The 19,196-nt window shown below is 43.5% G+C and overlaps 1 protein-coding gene across 1 annotated transcript in view; it reads right to left on the bottom strand.

The window, feature by feature from the left end:
* Positions 1-11,507: 11,507 nt before the first annotated feature.
* The window catches only part of CPLX3 (complexin 3), a 120,269-nt gene continuing 112,580 nt past the window's right edge, over positions 11,508-19,196 (bottom strand). The window contains exon 3 of the mRNA XM_069222138.1: positions 11,508-14,389. Coding sequence (XP_069078239.1) covers positions 14,171-14,389 — 219 coding nt within the window. The 3' untranslated portion in view covers positions 11,508-14,170. The remainder of the gene's footprint in view (positions 14,390-19,196) is intronic.

Here is a 19,196-nt window from a genome sequence, read left to right as displayed (position 1 = left end):
TGCTGCATCACAGGGCCGAATGAGTGGTGTGATCTTATTGGCTGAATCCCTTCTTTCATGTTGAATAGTATTAGTGTTGACTATTCCATGTAGATTGTTTCAAGACAGTTCATGCACCAAAGGTTTCCCTCAAAGAGCTTGATGGGATGAAAGAGTCCAATTTGTATGTATTCCATTCAACAATTTTCCAAAGAAGTAGAATGCCATGTTGTCTCAGCATTGTTGTTGTTTGGTCGGATAGATGTAATTTCCACTAACATTGGAATTCATGCATACTTTGTTTCTTTACTAGAGGGAAAAATAAAATTGCACATCCAACTCTCAGAGGTACAGTTGAAAATCCACCAAACAAACTTGAAAACAGGGAACTGAAATTCATCCAAAAGTAGCCAGTCAATAGGCCAGATCCAATGTTTTAAAAAAAACTTTTGTAGTGTTTGATGAATAGAAGATGTGAGGAGTAAGTCTGCAAAATGCATCTGCAGGAGCCTTAGGGGCATATTTCCAAGAAAGTGGCGTATCGGTCCCGATGCACCACTTTTCTTGCATCGCCTCTGCCACCTAACAACACCATGGTTGTGCCATATTTACAATACGGTGCACCATGGTGGTCGTTAGGACAATAGCATCAAAGGTTTTGATGCTATTGTGGTGGTCCTTTGATGCACTAGCATAAAAAATGTTGTTGCTAGTGCAGCAAAGCACAGGGAGGCCTATTGATTAAAATGGGTGTGTCATTTTAACCCCTGCTCCAAGCAGGGGTTAAAAATGATGGGGAAAATGGCACAGTGAAATGTTGTAAATTTCACTGTGTCATTTTTTCAGGCCTCCCTGCATCGGAACGCCCCCCCTTCCATACATTATGCCTGACGCAGACATAATGTGGCGCAAGGGGTTGCAAAGTGTCATTGCTCCACTTTGTAAATACGGAGCAGGAAAAAGGCATCCTTAATGCCGCCTTAGCATAAAAAAGAAATTACAGTATGGCGGTGCAAGGTGGCACTAGGGGCCTGTCAACATGCCCCTTAGAATTTCAGAAGCTGGTTGTATCTTTGGGAGGTTCTTGAGAGGGTAGAGGTGGGAGCTGGTTTTCAATTAGCCATAAGGACTATGAATCATAACCTGGTGGCGGAACTACAGCTGATGCCGCAGAGCTGGATATGATTAAGATTACTGGGGGGCAAGGCAGATGTATCACTGCTTCCCTCTTTTATTTGCTCTCTACATGAATCCACTTTTGCAAAAACACATGAATAGAAAAGCCATAACCCCCAAGGTGACTATTTTTTTTCACTATGATGCTGGGATATGTGGACGATGTTGCCATTGTCACTACAGATCCTTAGGATGCCACCTGGGAGGTGGAAAAAGTTTTTAGCTTTGGCGACATCTCGAGGTACTTTTTAAATAGGAGTAAAACTCAAATTGTGTGTAATGACGATACTTGCTTTCATTATCGTTGAAAGATTGATAGTGTGGTCTACCAGGGAGTTAACATAACCCTCAAGGTGGATAATGTCACCTCATTAAATTATGATCCTCTATTGCATAAAATTAATTGCATGAATAAACATTCTCCATCTAACAATCATTGGGTAGTGCAATGTTATTAAAATGTTCATGTTTCCAAGTCTTTTTTTACTTGTTTAGAGCAATCCCTTGAGGGATAGAGCAGGATTGGCTCAAGAAGCAGGACGGTATCTGTAACAACTTCATCTGGGAATATAATGGGCAGGAGGAGCCCTGAGACACCAAGTTATGTCATTATACGGGTTGAGGGGGGTTAGGCTATACTCAACAGACAGGACATGGCTTGGAAATTTGGAGTGGACTGTTCCTATTGGAGGAGGGTCAAGACTGATTTGCATGAAGCTGGTTCTAATCGGCGGTGGCATGGCGGCTAAAAGAATAATTGATAGGAATGCTTCCTAGAGCAATGCCAGTGGTTAGACTTATTGCAAGCATCCTCCCATCACTTTTTGTGTGTTTGATCTGTTGTGAAACAAATAGTAAACAAGACGTCATCTGTGGTACTAATTGACTGGAGTCAGATTTATTATCTCTTCTCTCTCAAACAAAATCTGCAACAGAATCCTTCTTATACAGTATAGTTTCTTGTAACAGACACATTTCAAGTGATATTATTTCTGTTGGTGGCTCATAGTAAATCACAGCAGTAATTGCATTAGTTGGAATGGTTGAAATGGCAATATCAAGTCCATCTATGTACTTGGTGCAATGCTGGAGACACAGTTAGCTCCTCAGTCCCTGGAATGGGATGTAGGACTTCACAACTGTATTCTTCTCGGGACAGATCTTGCAGAGTTGGGAGAGGATTTGCTGATCCGTTCCGGAGGCACCTTGGTGTTAGCGGAGGTCTGCAGAACAAAATCAGCCAAAATGGGATCAATCAACACCTTCTTTTTTTTCAGTCAAGCAATGGCAGCAAGATTACTGTTTTAACGACTTCCACCCCAAGAACTGGAATAAGTAGTCGGTAAAATGGATCAAAACTTGTTTGACAGGAAACTTTTCTTGACTAGCTGCCCAATTGGGGGAGTCATCTGTCAGCAGATTTAAAAATCTTTTGTTCACTGGTGGCAAAATCAGAGCTCTTCATGTTAAGTAATGTAGTTCTGGTTTCATGAACATTCTGTAATAGAGTTAATCGCACCAATGGGTCAGATGATTTTGACTTTGTCTTTCCAGGAATATAAAGACCCAGCAATGACACTGGTACTCCGAAGAGCATTTAATTTGGTGTGTGACCACCTAATATTCTTAGTGGTCAAAACCAAAGGAGTCTAGAGCACGAACTGATAGCAGCCAATATATATTGGTTTGGGATTGGCCCTATATGGCCAAGGAAGATTACCCCAAAAGGTTTGCCAGTGATAGTGAAGAGGTCTGCACTGGTTTTGTGACATTAGAATGCTTTATCTGTTGGCAAACAGTGCATTGCTGCACATATGTTTTGTAAGCTTTTGTAAACATGGCCACTGATATTGCTGCTATTGTGTTGATACAATAGCACGTACACCAGCATGTGCATAGACTAACTGCCTCATGAGCTGCCCTGATAATGTAACCTAGCTCCCTCACAGGAGTATGTCTATCCCTGACTCCAGGCATAAAAACCATAGACACGTTATCTTCTGTAAGATTGTAGGAATGTTTAGAAGGAAAACCATCAGGGGGCTTTTCTCCTTTCAATGTTGCTTGTATTGCTACCAAATTGGCTTTGATTTGAGAACAGCACACAGCAGCTACCGTAAAGGGTTGCACTGCTTTTTTACTGCAAATCTGCTGGACAGTCCAGTTAGTGTGAATTCCTTCACTTTTATGGGCTATGGTGAGCTGGGCAGCTTCTTCTGTAGGACAAGCATCTTTCCCCAAAGGTTCTTACTTTTTATTGACTTCCGTTTTGAATCCTTGAATATGTTTAAGTGTCTGTGTGGAAAATCTACATTGTTACCATGCACACAGAATGCTGAAATAAACACAATAAATGTAGGAAATTATGGATCATCCTTCTGTTGGCAACAGCATTACTGCTTAGAATGAAACACAGGTTATGAAGAGGCATGCATGTAAAACACGCCTTTATAATCATGTGTGGCTAAAACATTTAAAGCTTGTGGTATGTTCTGTGTGTATTCCAAAAATCCTTACTTGCAGAATGCAGGGTCATACTCAAATTTTATGTCAGTAGCATTTAAAGAAAAATCCCACTGCACCCAGAGAATGTGTAGAGCGCTAGCATTAGATAAACTTGCTTCTAGTGTAGTGTAACAGGATGCAAGATATGACCCAAACAAGTATATTGATGTATATGGGATTTATTTTAAATATGACAACTTAGGTCGGCCATAAGTGTTCCATATATGTTTTCTTAGGTTGGCTAGGGTCTTCCTTCTTTGAGGTCTCCACAATAGGCTGGTTGTCACCTTTGGGGAAATAAAAAGGGAGGCCTTAATTATCAGGCTAGACTATGGGTTGGTGTCGTCCTGTCACACATAGCTCAGTGTTATATATTGTGCGAAGCCCACGGGCCTGTACTCAGTGTTGAGGATACCATGTGTCCGCCTTAGTGAGGTTAGGAATCAGAAAGCCCAACCCTTCTCAGGTTGGTGATAAGTATCCACTTTGACTATCACCATACAATATATAAGTGCTCCCTGCTTCACCTGTGTTAAACAGTACACACCGGACGTAGGGATCCTACTAGTGCTCCCACATCACTTGTTATAGCTCCATCAAGTATCCCTGTGCCAGGCCTCATGCACCCCTCTTTGTCACTTGCCTGAAGCCGCAACTCTTGATTAGAGCCGCAGCTTAGTCTGTATCGTCTTTCCCCAGGGTGTAGTGAATACCGCACTCTCCCTCTGGCTGGCACTCAGGCTCCTTCCACTCTGCTGCCCTCTCTTGGCTTGATGAAGCAGGGATACCCCTTGCCATTTACCGCACTTTCTTCTACGCTGGGCAAGTCCCACTGATGTCCTTCGTGTCGTCCTGCTCCCTGTTGGTGCCGTGTTGCTCTCCTCCTTCTCCTTCTTCGTCCATAAACCACTCTCCTGCCTCCATCCATGCTGCATGCCGGTTTTCGCTGACCTCAGCCTTTGTGTCTCTGCGAATCCTGATCTGAAGACTGAAGGCCTGACCTTGTACCAAGGTAGCTGGGGTGGGGTGTGCTTCTCATGGACACTGCATAGACAGATTTGGCTTTCACCACCATGCTCTCGCTAAGGGGCTGGAGATTAGGCTTTTAGGTAGTACTTGTATATTCATATCATTGCAATATGTTAGGTTATTTACATCTCTGATTTTCAGAATCCTGATCTTGTTATTCCTCATCAGGGTAATCATTGCAGCTCATGTGTTTTATCATAAATTGCAGTCTTTTCATCATTGCAGCTCATTTATTTGATTATAGATTGCAGCCTTTTCAATAAATTATTGAAAACTGTCCTGCATCTCTTTTCTTGCCGACATGTGTGTGTAACAGACTTGTATGTGGCGAGAAAAGGGTAGGGCTTGTTCACCGCGGTTTCCCTGAGGGATTTTCAGAGTTCCATGCTCAAGGCTGCCACAAATCACTTTTACCGTTTGGATTTGGGTGAGGGGCTGCTAGAGAGCCGGGAGGGATGGGCCGACAGCTGCCAACTGGTGTGGGAGTGACTCAGAGGCCGGGCAATAACTCCAATAGCTAGGTTTGTTTTATTACCTCAAGTGTGTAAATATTTAGGTGCATATTTATGAAACCTTTATGGTGTCCTGGCATCACGCAAGATGACCCAAGGGAAATGCAAAGGCTTCAGTAATAGCTACAAAGCCACGTAAGGCAGATTTGTGTTGATTTGCGTGACTTTTCGTGGCTTGTGTTGTGTTACATTACATTTCACCTTTGTGGCTTTCCATGAGTGGAGCCTGGGGGTTACTACGCATCCATCCATGGATTTTGGGGGATTCCCTGATTTACAAAGACTTGTAAACCTGGGAATGTGTCAAAATGCTACACCTTACCAAGTGAGGCATAATGAAGAAGAAATATCTTTATTTCTCCTTGTTATTTCCTCTTTCCACGAGCGCTCTGGAGCATGTCTGTTCTCTCTCTTTCATGCAATGCAGTGCAGCAACTTTGCTTGCTGCCCTGACTTGTATGAAATCCTAGAAAATATGTATAACATTTCTATCATGTGTGCATGCAGTCCATACAAGATAGCTGTGTGTATTTGTGTCCAATGTTTTTCAGAAAATGTGGGAGTCATTAAGTCATACAAAGCCTTCACTACCTCAGCATAAAGTGACAAGCTCTACCGAAGTTGAGAAATCCCAACAGAACCTGTAATGTTCTCAGTGTTATCAAAGGGTGTAAACTGGCACATTTCTGTAGGATGTGAGGTGCCAAATCTTTACCCTCACTAGATAATTCATATCCGAGAAAAATCAAATTGAAATATGCAAACTTAGATATCTTCAAATTAATTTTATACTCGTACTGGGCTAGGAAAGCCACAATTCCGTCCGACCTAGCCAGGTGTTCAATCAAGTCATCATCTGTAATGTAACCATCCTCAATATATGATATCACTTCGCGGTCTCCTTGTAAGGTCTCTGTAATTCTTGCTGAAAAAATCCTAGTGTTGGTGTGTGTGCATTTACATTTCTATGATCTTAAAATATTGTGTATACATTATCTGGCTTCAAAACTGAAAATAAAAGGGGGTTTATTTTAGAACTACAGAGCACTGTCATGCCTTGATATTGTGGCTGCTCTAAAATAAATGTTATATTGTGCTTAGCCTCTGGTTTTAAAGGATACCGAGTATGCACCTGGGACACACTCTTTAAGAGAGTTGCACGTGGATCAGAGCTTTTATCCCTCCCTGCTTGGTTTCTGAACAACACAGTAACCTGTTTCAAAGCCCATGCATGTGCCTATTTTTCCCTGAGTTGCTCCGGTTCTAAGGAGGAAAACACTTGCATTATTATCTTTTCACCTGAAGGTGCATTGATTCCAAAAACCTTAAAAAGACTGGAGGTCAGTCATCCTCTGCAAGAGTAATGTCATAGGCATCTGATAAATGAAGCCAGAATATAGCTTCAATACTGTGCTGTATATCCCCCTCAATCTGCATTTTTACATTATGAAATCCTATGACGAGGTCTTACATATCTATCTAGCATAGGAGCTTGTGCCATTCTAAACAAATATTTAAAAAAACATGAGATTCTAAGAAACAGAAATAAATATGGGAATAAATCTTTTATAAATCAAGAGCCTGACAAACCTACAACAAATGGGAAGTACCAGCTGAGTTGGAGGAGGCACCCAATATTATCATGATGTCTCTGTTAATTGTAATACTTGGGGCGACTTTTCTTTCACCCCTTAGTGTCCCCCTAATGCAACCAGGGGTGCGCTGTATCTAAGATACGGACACCATGGCCATAGTTAGGGAACTAGCATCATAATTTTTTATGCTAGTTTGGAGCTTTGCAGGATTAGCGTAACAAAATATGAAGCTAGTCCTGCAAAGCCTATTGAGGCCCATTGTAAACAATGGTGTGCCTCCTTTTAACGCCTGCTCTGAGCAAGCATTAAAAGTGCCGAAAAAAGTGACACAAAGATATCTCTTAGATTTCTTTGCACCATTTGTTTGGCCCCCCCTAATGGGGGAACGCCCCCTTTGCATACATTATGCCTGGTGCAGGCATGATGTATCGCAAAGGGTTATAAAGTGGCACAATGCTTGCATTGCACCACTTTGTAAATTTAGAGCGGAGATTTTGGCCTTGTTGGGCCACATTAGCGTAAAAACAAATTACACTAATGTGGTGCAAGGAGGTGCTAGGGGCTCTTGAATCTGCCCCTTGGTTTCTTGAGTAGGCCATCCAAAATTCCTGAAGGATCTAGAAACTCCGGGTACTGCGGCTGGGTCCCAAATGATACATTTTCTAGTTTGTTCCATAATCACAGTGTTAATTTTTCTAGACCTTCTGGCACCAAGGACTCAGTCAATGTGCCAACCTTAGACAGAAACCCAGTTGTACTGCAACCACCCCACAAACTACTAAGAAGTATTTGAGTGAGATGTGTTTCAGGTAATGATCATCCCCATGATACATAACAGGGATAGTTTGTGGACCCCCAAAACCCTCTTTGATTAAGAAATAACAGACTCAAGAACACTAGAACATGACAGATACACTTTGAAGATTTATTTTAAAATCAAAACCCTATTCTAGTGCACATAATATGAATTGTAACTAAAATAAAGACAAATAAAATGGAAGCAGCAACATTCACAAAAAGCGTGAATAAAAATAAATACTCTGTTATAACCCCATTCTGCCACTTCTAAGTGCTAAGCTAATTTAGCACAGCATAAAATAAAAACCTATTTCGAATTTAGGAGATGGCTCACACCCACATACCTGTTTGAAAAATAGGACAATAAACAATAAAGAACAATAAATTAGCAAGCAGGCTATTCTTGTTGTGCAAGGCCAGATGCACTGGTTATTTCAGCGAGTGAAGGCTAAGTGCCTGCCTTCCCAGTAGCCTTCAGTTAGGATCACTGATAGAATTCTGCAAAACCTGTCGGGTCGTCACCTGGTGTGAAGGTTCCCCTTTAACTCCTCACTCTTTGTGCTCTACTTTTATATCATTATTTCATAGTTGTTGAAATTCTTAGAATGAAGAATTAGCAGAGTGGCCTGATGTTCTTTCACTCTTCCAAAATCAATAACAAATAATGTAAAGCAGAACGGTCGGTGTTTAAATTAAATACTGCAAACATATTCAAGCTAGTTTGATTATCATTTTGCACAATATAATAATAGAAACTGAATGTGCCTCATATTATTCACTTTTTCACTTTTAATGAATTGATTAGCACATGTAACTGAAGAAGGGGAATACCCAGAAGAAAAAAGACAGAAGCCCTCATTTTAACCCTGGCGGACTTTTGATCACCAGGGTTAATGTGGCGGTATCACCGCCAGCAGGCTGGCGGTATATACCGCCACATTATGAGATTGCCACTTCTCCACTCAAACCGCCATGGCGGTATGACCCACAGGGCCGGAGATATCTATCTCCAGCCCGGCGGCAGACATAGTACCACCTATGGTATTATGAGCCGACCTACCACCATGGTTTTCGTGGCGTTAGCAATGCCCCGAAAACCATGCTGATAGGCCCTAACGGTGACAGGGAATTCCTTCCCTGGCACTAGTAGGCTGCTCCTCCACCCCCCCAACACTCACCTGACACCCCCCACCCCTCATCCATCCAGACTCACCCCCACCCCCTTCCGGTCCACTCACTCACCCCCATACACGGACACACCACACAACTGACCCCACAGACACACATGCACACATCACCTCCACCCCCTGCCCCACTACAGTCACAGCACCCACCACACCCCCCCTCCCCGCATACACGCACACAGACACCCACACGCACCAGACATACACCCATTCACTTAGATATACACACATTCATTCACACACTGACATACACACATTCATTCACGCAAACTTCCAGACATACTCACACTCATTCTAACACACAATCACACTGACATGCAGACACCCACTCACTTCACCATTCCTACACGCATTCACTCACATGCATACACACATGCAAACAACACAACACACCCAGACGCATTCACACACACACTCAGACATTCATGCACACACGCAGACACACACACAAAACACCTCCCTCCCCTGTCGGAAGCCCGACTTACCTTGGTCGAGGAGGTCTTCCATCAGGGAACGGGAAGGGGCACTAATACCGCCAGCAGAACACCGCCAGGCCGCATTACTGGACATAATACGGCCACCGATGTTCAACTGGCGTGGCGGTGCTATTGGTAGCAGCGCCACCTTACCACCATCCACCATCATGAGCACTGCCGGATTTCCACCCTTATTGTGGCGGGAGTCAGGCCAGTGCTCATAATATAGCGGATGGATGTAACCATGGTGGTGGTATGTTGGCGGCCGTCACTGCGACGGTAGGCGGTAAGTACCGCCTATGTAATAATAAGGGCTATAATATTCATGACAGGCTGTTAATGAATAATGTTGCAAGTGGCTTAGCAAGGTTGCAATGGCCTCGAGTGCAAGCAAGTCCCCCATTTCTGATTTGGTAGTAATTTGGGGTAATTTGGATTCATCACAGACTAGAGTCCTGTGCCACTGCATGTGCTGCAGAATTGATAGATGCGTCCCAGGAGTATGCAGAATACTCATGTCATTCTGGGCTGTGGTGTAATGTGGTGGCACAATGCAGCCCTCAAAAGTTCATCACACCTAGCAAATGTGGCAAGCAGGACGCTCTAGCAGAGACGAGACAAGCAAGAGGGCTGAGCCAGGGGTGCCATACCATTCCACCTCTTCTGTGAAAACAGAACCCAGCAGCAGTTGTGAACAGGTAAGATGTCAGAGCACACATGTAGGTAGGTCTGACATGCACTGTTCTAAGCCTCCTTCATGCAAGAGGCTTGCTGTGCTGGAATATGAGTGAGGCAAGATTATGGACAAATCATGGGCTGGTGGTGTACTGGGTGTTTCTTTTAGGTAGGTCTCCATGTTATATGTTTTTTATAGTTGCTAAATGTGTTAGAGCAAAATATCATGACTAACTGCTAGGCCCACAAAAATTAGAAAGGCCTGCTGAACTCATATGAATTTCCCATCAACTCTTTGGGTAGGTAGAGGAAGTGAAATTAATGATTTTGAATGGTATTCCTCTGTGAGTTAATAGGGATTACAACTTAAACCTTCCTAGAATGAAGAACCTGAATTTTGTGTGTCTTTTTTGCTGAGATTTTCTACTATTATTAGGAGTTTAATGCAGATCTTTATCACATACACTAAGTAGATGGTCAATATGTGGAGGGGGCATGTGCAAGTAACAAGTGTTGGACCAAGGACAGGGAGGGCTTTCTGGGAGTGAACACACTGTGGCTTCTCCTGGGGGAGCACTGTCTGTTTTGCCCCGCTGTATAGTAGGAGAGGGAGCAAAGAGAGTGGTGTGGAGTGAGATGTGCATCTGCCAGCAGCCTCTGCCCCTCTCATTTCCACGTATTTGCTGGCTGTGCATCCGCACAGTAAAACCAGGACCAGTGTTATCTGACCTGGAAATAACAGATTTAGAAACATTAAACCACTGAGCCACGAATGCTCATGTGATCTGTGTCCTGTGCGTGGCAATCTTGGAATATATTCTCTATAGTTTACCACTATTTTACCATGCCAAGATTGTTGCCACATTTAGAAGCAAAAGGTCGCCCATCTTGGATCTGCACAACAATGACATACTACGCACAATCCCATTACAAGATGGCTGCCCACTGTAATGTTTCCTGAGTGACGATCTTTGAATAGTATTGGTCATAGAGTATTAATGTTTTACTGTTCCACAGTGACACACATGTTGCTTCTAAAGGTTGCAGCCATGTTGGAATTTTAACAAAATGATACACTAAACACAATACTATTCTAAGGTGGCTGTCCACTGCTGATTTTTCCGTTTTTACTTATTTGTTTTTTGCAATGACCATCGTCTATAGGTGGCAGCATTTTTTCTTTCTTCTGATTTTCTTATTTTAATTTATAGAGTATATGTTTGTTGTGTTTGTGGGTGTTATTGTGGATGGTGAGTGGACGAATGCAAGAATGAGTCAGTGAGTGCGTAAATGAATGCGACGGCAAGGATGAGTGACATGGTGCATGTAGGGCAAGTCGTTAAGTCCCTAAGGAGACCCTGGAGAGACACATTATAAAACTGACCTATTGGCTTTGCCAGTGGCTATTTCGGTTGATTATACCATGGTATTGATTGAGAAAGATTATACTCACCCTTCATTCCCTGCCTCCCCCTCCCAAACTCTCCCATTTGACTGGCTAAGACATGAAAGTATCAGCAGGTCTTTCGATTCACAAGGTTCCATAAATGGCACCATATAAAAGTCTGAAAATCATAGTGTAGAATACGGGTTATTTTTATTCAACACATAAAAACAAAAGCTGTGACTTGGGCTGCAGTCTCAGCAGGTTCACGTTCTGGCACCTAAGACAACAGGAGAGGTTCAGTTTTGGGGCTCCACGGAGAGCTCAATGTCAGTTCCTATCCAAGGGGCAGATGTGGACTGATGCAGGGTACTTTAGGAGTATTGGTGGCACTTTGAAGAGGTGGGAGGGTGAAGTAAAAGGACTAAATTCCACTGTGGTGAGACTCAACTAACACAACCGTGGCAAGCAGGCTGTATTCTCTGCCACCAATGGGCCAGTATTTTAGATGTTCAACTGGAGCACCTAACTCCACAGCCAATTTCACAAAAGGAGTCAGATCCTTAAATCTGGATTAAAGAGAGTAATGTAATGGAATTTACAAAAGTTAGGTGCCAGAAGGGCACCTACACCAGGTGAGTCTTCGAACCCTCCTATGAGCTGCTGTAGCACACGTTAGGAAGCCAGAGCATTGATGTTGGATGTTCTATGTTCTGAAGGTATAAGATATGTTCTTCCATCATGGGCACTTTTACCCTGAGGACAGTGAGTTCCTTCAAAGGGATCTCAGTCACATCTGTGAGTCATAGACTTGGCCACAGGTGGCTTGATTACCTTGCGTCTCAGTGAAGTGGTCACACCCATGCTCAGCAACTTGGTAACATCCCTGCTCTGTGAATGGCTACACCTGTGCTCAGTGGCCTGGCTATTCGTCAGTCCAGAGACTTGCTACATCCCTATTAAGTGTCTTAACCACACCCCTGTTCATTAGCTTGGCCGTAGGGCTCACTGACTGAATGGCTCCTGTTGTGGATGGCTTTGCTGTGCCCCATGCACAGTGACTTGACCACATCTTTTTTAGCGATACAGAATAGCGCCTACTGACTTGCGCACAATCCTGCTGTTTGCCTTGGAGACACCTCTTCTTACTGACTTGGTCACACCTTTGCTTGGTGACATGGCTACACTTGTACTTAGTGACTTGACCATACTTCTTTTTAGTTACTTGACAACATCACTCCTGTGTGATGTGGCCAAGCCCCCTCTTCTCCTCTCTGACCTGGTCACACCCCTGCTTAAGGAAGTGGTCTCACCTCTGTTCACTGATGTGGTTGTGCTTGTTCAAGTGACTTGGTTACACCAATCCTAAGATGCTTCACTACAGTCTTCAATGACCCAGTCATGCTCCTGCTTAATGATTTGGCCATATCTCTGCTTAGGTATGTCATCACATCCTGTCTTATTGATTTGGCCATGCATCTTCTCAATAGCTTTGCAACCTTCCTGATCTATGACTTGGAGATACAGCTGATCAATGGCACGACTCTACACATGCCTAATGACTTCTTGTGGCCATTAGCTTGGTCAAACGTAAGCTCTGTGGATTAGCCAAACCACTACAAGTAAATTGGCCACTCCCCTCCTCAGTAAATAAGCCATACTTCTTCGAGGTGCCATGGCCACACCTCTGTTCAGGTACTTGGTGAGACTCCTGCTAAGTGACTTGGCCTAACCCATGCCAGGTGACATGGCCAAACACTTTCTGAATGATTTGGTAAAATGTCTGGCGAACCACTGGGGACCAATTATTTTTAATTACTTTGCCACATCACTGCTGAAATACCCCTCAATGACGTGGTCTCATCAATTCTGAATTATCTGCTCAGTGACTTGGTCCCATCACTACCGCGTTACCAGCTCAGTGAAATGGCTCAAAGCTAGCTCGAACTGAATGTTCAGAGACCACACAGTCTGAGGAGGTGATATTCAATAAAGTAAGTCTGACCTGCTTCATGAATCAGAACCTCCTATGTAATTATGTAATCAGTACAGCTTACGAGTGGCCCATTATTAAGGGACTAAAGATAATGCCCTTCCCCATTGGCCTACAAACTCAACTTACAGAGAATTCAAGTCCCTGGTTCTCTTTCAGATGGAAACTGTCTGTATTTAAGGAGGAAGACTGAATCAATGCCCACAGAATCATGTATTGGCTGGACCATACATCAGTGACAGAAAGAAAAGACTTTCCAAGCCAACCAACACTAAGTAACACCATGTCCCTCAGCTGATAGGGCTGAAGATGCTAAGGCTCAATAAACATGTTACATGATTAGGCAAAGCACTGAGATGGGGTGGACTGTTATTAACCTCTCTGAACTTCATGTTATGTTGTGGATTGACTAGCACAGCATCACATGCAGCTATGAATCACCTGTAGGAGACAACACAAAATATTCAAATTAATTTGAGTTCGAACTAGTGGGATCAACTGGCCCTTGTGCCTTGGTAGATAGTGTGAATACAAAATGGGGTAAGGATTGTGGGAGGGTACCACAGCAGATACAGTAGGCTTTTGTAACATTATTTGAAAGACAAAATTAACTCGTAGGATGGTTCTCAGTTTATCACAGGGAGAGATCTATCAGGGTGATTGCTTTAGTGGTGGGACAATCACATGGCTTAGATTCCATCTACACCTCCAAAATTATTGAGCTTGGTCAAGTTATAAGAAGTCACTTCCCCTCACATTGGACATAGGAAGTGGGCTCCTAGGGAGAGCACGTTTCTGAGCTGACTGCGGAGGGTCACATAGGTGACAATAGGGTTCACATGACGTCTTCCGCTGACAGCAGAGTCACATGACTGCACACTTCTCAGCTGACTGCTTGATGTCCTCTAGAGTTGACTGTGCTTTGTCCTTCAGCGAGTCGATGTCCAGATTCTGCATACTGGTCAGTTGGCCGATGACTGAGTGGTCCTCTTCCTCCTCATCCTCTTCAATCATCTTGGCCAGCTCTTTCGGGAGCTCCACATCACCTCCAGCTAACTGGATCTGGGCCTCATCTTGCTCACTCTAGAAAAGCGAAGAGCGATGCTTTTAGTAACTCATTAGCTATACACATTTAGTGAGAAGGAAAGAAGAGAATAGAGAAGAGTCAAATATGGTACAGTCAAGGAAGGGGAACTGAACAAAAGGGAGGAGAGGAGAGCAGGGGAAAGGAGAGGAGAAGAGATGAAAGGAGAGGTGAAAAGAGGAGAGGAGACTATAACTGATGCAAGATGATGGGAGGGGCAAGAACAGAGGAGAGGAAAGAACAGCAGTGGAGAAAGTAGTGGGAGAAACAAGAAGGCACTGAGAGGGAAGGAGAGGTGGGACAGAAAAGCATGGTAACAGGAGGAATTGGCAGGTGGAACCAAGGAAGCAATGAGAGCCGAGAGAAGTAGAATGAGAGAAAGTTGAAAGGTAGGAGGCAAAAGGGAGAGGAGAGGAGAGGAGCGGAGAGAAGAGGAGAGGTTAGGAGAAGAGAGGAGACGAGACGAGCTGAGAGGAGAGGAGAGGAGTAGAAGATGGATGAAAAACAAGAAAACAGGCTAAATGGGAGAGGGGAAATACTGGGTTCCAGGAAATGCAAGTACCCACATAGCTGCAAACATCAAGTTTGGATCCCATGCAGCTGAGGTTAGACCAAATTGTATCTTCGTTGGAGGATAGGCTATTTGTATAAGGAAGGTTGCAGTGGGTTGTGTCTGGATGAGTGTCAATGATCCGCTCAATGTATTTTATCATTCTGGACATTGGGACTTCATATGTATGTAGTGCAATTCATTATAACATTAATACCCTGGGGAGCAATCTGTGAATCAATCATCAGAATAACAAGGACCAGAGATACTAAAATGTTTAGTGGTTGCAAACTCTTCGATTTGTAATATCAGAGGGTTTGTGACTGCTAAAAAGTTATTTGCTATGCTCCAAACTCATTTTAGGAGTCAGTAAATTTTTACTGACTCCTAAAATGTGTTTAGAAATCTATATCGAATCATAGTTTGTTGTGGGTGTCCCTTCCAAACTGTGATTAGGTACCATATGTAGCAATGGTTTTTTACTATACTTTTGGTCCAAAACTATTGATCAATTACAAACGTCCAAGCTGTGGTGGTACCTGATTCTCACAACATGCAACTAAGGAAGAGGTACATGCTGAGTCCACCTTCCTGACTTCAACATATCAAACTTAGGAGACAGGAACCAAGTGGACATTTTAGCAACTTTCAGATATGAAATATCTGAAAAAGGGAGAGGTGTTAGAATCTGGTATGTGTTATATCTGCACACAAGAGGCTATAAATAATGTGATAATATTTCTTAATGTATTCTCTGGAAGGAAGAACCATACTTAAAGAACTATGGGTATCCGAGGATCACAAGGTTAATAGTTATGGACCCCTCAAAAATCCTTGTATGGGCTGGTGTACTGAAAAATGTGGAACTTGTCCCTCGTTGCAGGATTTTTTCCTTCACCCCTCCTGTTTTCTGAACCTGCTTTTGTTGGCTTTTTGGACTCAGAGAACTTTACCACTACTAACCAGTGCTAAAACCCTAGTGCACCCACCTAAAACATGGTAAAATTGGCTTACATCTGCTTGGTACATTTAATTTACTTGTAAATCCTTCGTATATGATAGGACGGGTACGCAGGGTCTGTAAATGAAATACTATTTGTGTGCAGCAGCACTCATTGTGCCACCCAATAAAAGTAGCCTTTTAAAACATGCCTTAGGCCTGCCACTGTAGCATGTAGTGCAGTTTTAAACTGCCAATTCATGTGCAGGCCTAAACCTTGCTTTTTAATACATAAAACCACCCCTAAAATAGGCCCTAAGCAGCCCACTTGGCAGAGCACATTGCATTGAGAAAGTAGGACATGTATTTTTAAGTTTTACATGTCCGGTAGTGCCAAATTCCAAAAATAGTTTTTCACTATTTAGGGCCTGAATCTACCATAGGATAACATTGGGTAACCTTATTACAGTTAAGAAGTGCTAACCTTTGATTGGAAGCAGGTACAAATGTCATGTTTGAGCTCAAATAAATTGTAATTTAAATGCCACTCTTAGAATGTTAGCATTTTCTTGCCCTAAACTTTGAGGCCTTCTAGGAGCTTCCAGCTACCTGGGCCATCTAACTGCTCCCTCATCAGGAATGCCTACTGGGCCCAAACAGTGAACAATAGGGCCTGGGTATAGCTGGGAGAGGGCCATCCTGCTAGGGATGGGAAGGGTGGGGCTGTTCCCTGCCTCATAATTCAAAGGGCTGCCGTCAGCACACTCATTAAGGAACTTGACACCAGCCTGTTGTTGTGCTAGACCACATGGAGCTTGGGCAGGGTAGAAAGGTGAAAGAAGGACATTTTCAGAACCAGATGGGGGGAAGTCTAGCAGTTTCTCCCACTTCAAAGACTGGTGCCAGATATAAATACTGAACTTTCAGACCAGCCCTTCAGTACACTCCTGGACCTGAGGAAGAATTCAGAAGGACTGCCTTGTGCTCACAGGACTGCCTGATGCTTGAGGCCTGCTTTTTCTCACGGGACAGCCCTGCTGCCACCAGAGGACTGCCCTGCTGCATCAGACTTTCATTGTTCTTCATAGGACTTCCATGCTGCTTAAGACCGTGCTTACTGCTTGAAGGAGAGAAGCTCATCACCTTGTTGTCAGGAAAGCCTGAGTGACTCTAAGGTCAATTAGCTGACCTGCTGTTCTAAATTACAGGTACACAACAAGCCCCAGAGGCCTCCCTGCAACTGCCCAGCTGACCTGATACAATTGGTCCTGCATGAGCCCTGATGGTCTCTGCTAGAGTGAGTCCCTGGTCCCCAAGTGAAAACTTCCCAGGTGCTGGACCCTTGGCTGGCATCACAGTGCACTAATCTGAATCTTGAAGTTTGGGGCTTTTCTCGACCTCGAAAGGGCCAGTTTGCACTGTGACTCTGATGGCTACGGTGACTGCCAATGTAAAGTTCTGGTTTACCTGAATCTGTGCACTACAGTGACCACCAGCAATGACTGGCAACGCAAGATCTGCACTTCACGCTACAACAGCAGTGTCCCACAGTGACTGCCAACGTGAAGCTACAGTAATGATTGTCTGTGACCCCTGACCAGATCATCGTGCTATAGCAATGACATTGCCAACTTCAGGCCTGCTCTTTGCACTATGTTGATGACCATCTGCAATGCTTTCCTCCTGTCCTCCTCCAGTGCACACTGGACTCTTTGTGCCAGGCTTTGAGAAGGTAACTTATTTCAGCGGCACTAACCTGGTCCATGTATCTGACCCATGCTCAGTCACAGTCAGCCTAAACTTGTGACTGTCCCTTGGTCTACAACAAACAAATGACTGTGAGTGACACTTTGTGCTTTTAGGAGCTATTGTGACCTAAAACTTGAATTTGAATATCTGTGTTTCGAAGGCATGGATTGTTTTTGGTTTTGGTCTCATTTCATTTATTAATATGTTCTCCGTTTTTTCTAAATTGGTGTGGGATGTTTCATGTGTTATTTTTAAACCTTATGAGTGTTTGATTGCTGTAAAAAGACTTAACATATTGGCTGTCTACTGCCAAGCTACGAGAGAGTTATGCAATGGTTAATTTAGTGACTTATGTGGTTCAACCTGACAGGGATTTTGGTTGTTGTTTGAGAAGTGTCTTCACCCCCCCTCAGTCAAAAACTCAAAGCCTGACTGGTTTTGCCCACAAATCTGTTCATTGGGGTTATCAAACCAAGGAGTGCCGCATCTCAGATAGTCACTCAACCATTAAACAAGAAATAAAAGTTTAAGGCCCTGATTTAACAAAAGTGGTGCGGCACCCAGTGCAGCGCCACTTTTATAGCGCCACTTAGCGCCCCTCTAATGCCACCATGTGTGTGCTGTATCTAAGATACATTGCACCATGGCGGTAGTTAGGGGAGTTCGGAGCTTTGCAGGATTAGCGCAAAAAATTATGACGCTAATCCTTGAAAGCCCATTGAGGCCCACTGAAAACAACAGCATGCCTCTTTTTAACGCCTGCTCTGAGCAGGCATTAAAGAGCTGAAAAAAATGAAGCAAAGAAATCTTTTGAATTTCTTTGTGCCATTGTTTCGGCCCCCCTAATGGGGGAACGCCCCCTTTGCATACATTATGCCTGGTGCAGGCATAATGTAGAGCAAAGAGTTACAAAGTGGCATAATGCACGCCTTGCGTTACTCTGTAAATTTGGCACAGCGATTTTGGCCTCGTTGGGCCACATTAGCTTAAAAAACAATTATGCTAATGTGGTGCAAGGAGGCGCTAGGGGCTCTTAAATCAGCCCCTACATTTTTTATTGAACTCCTGCACACTTGTTGATGAAAATAGTAAAGGTGTTGGCCCGACACTGTTGTGCCATGCTAACATTCTCAGTATATTTTTTAAAGGCTACATATTTGAAAGTTGCAAACATTTCTGCTTGTTATTGCAAAGTTTGATGTGGTAACTGATTCACCTCATCCATTTTGAACCTGTTCCCCTTTGAGGAGCAGGGTGGCCACTGCAATAGAAATGAATATAAAGAAACGGATCTACAACCAATGAAAATCCATAAACAGGATTGACAATGCACAAACATTCCACTGGCCGCATCTGCGTGCTATACGAAGGAGAGATGTTGATAAGCAGAGAGCTGAACCAAGAACGTACATAGAAGTAACTACATCGCTGCTGGGGGAAATAAGCTTTATTGTGGGGACCAATTCTCAAACTTTAAAAACAGTAACAAGAAGAAATGAACCAAACATCAAGTACCTTAGTAGGTATATGAACAGGACAGGAGTCCAAAGGTGAATCTGATTTGACA

The sequence above is a fragment of the Pleurodeles waltl genome, chromosome 3_1, assembly GCF_031143425.1.
Source record: "Pleurodeles waltl isolate 20211129_DDA chromosome 3_1, aPleWal1.hap1.20221129, whole genome shotgun sequence".
In the NCBI taxonomy this organism is placed as follows: Eukaryota; Metazoa; Chordata; class Amphibia; order Caudata; family Salamandridae; genus Pleurodeles; species Pleurodeles waltl.
The sequence above is the reverse complement of the archived record's forward strand: the minus strand, read 5'-3'. Positions and strand labels throughout refer to the sequence as shown.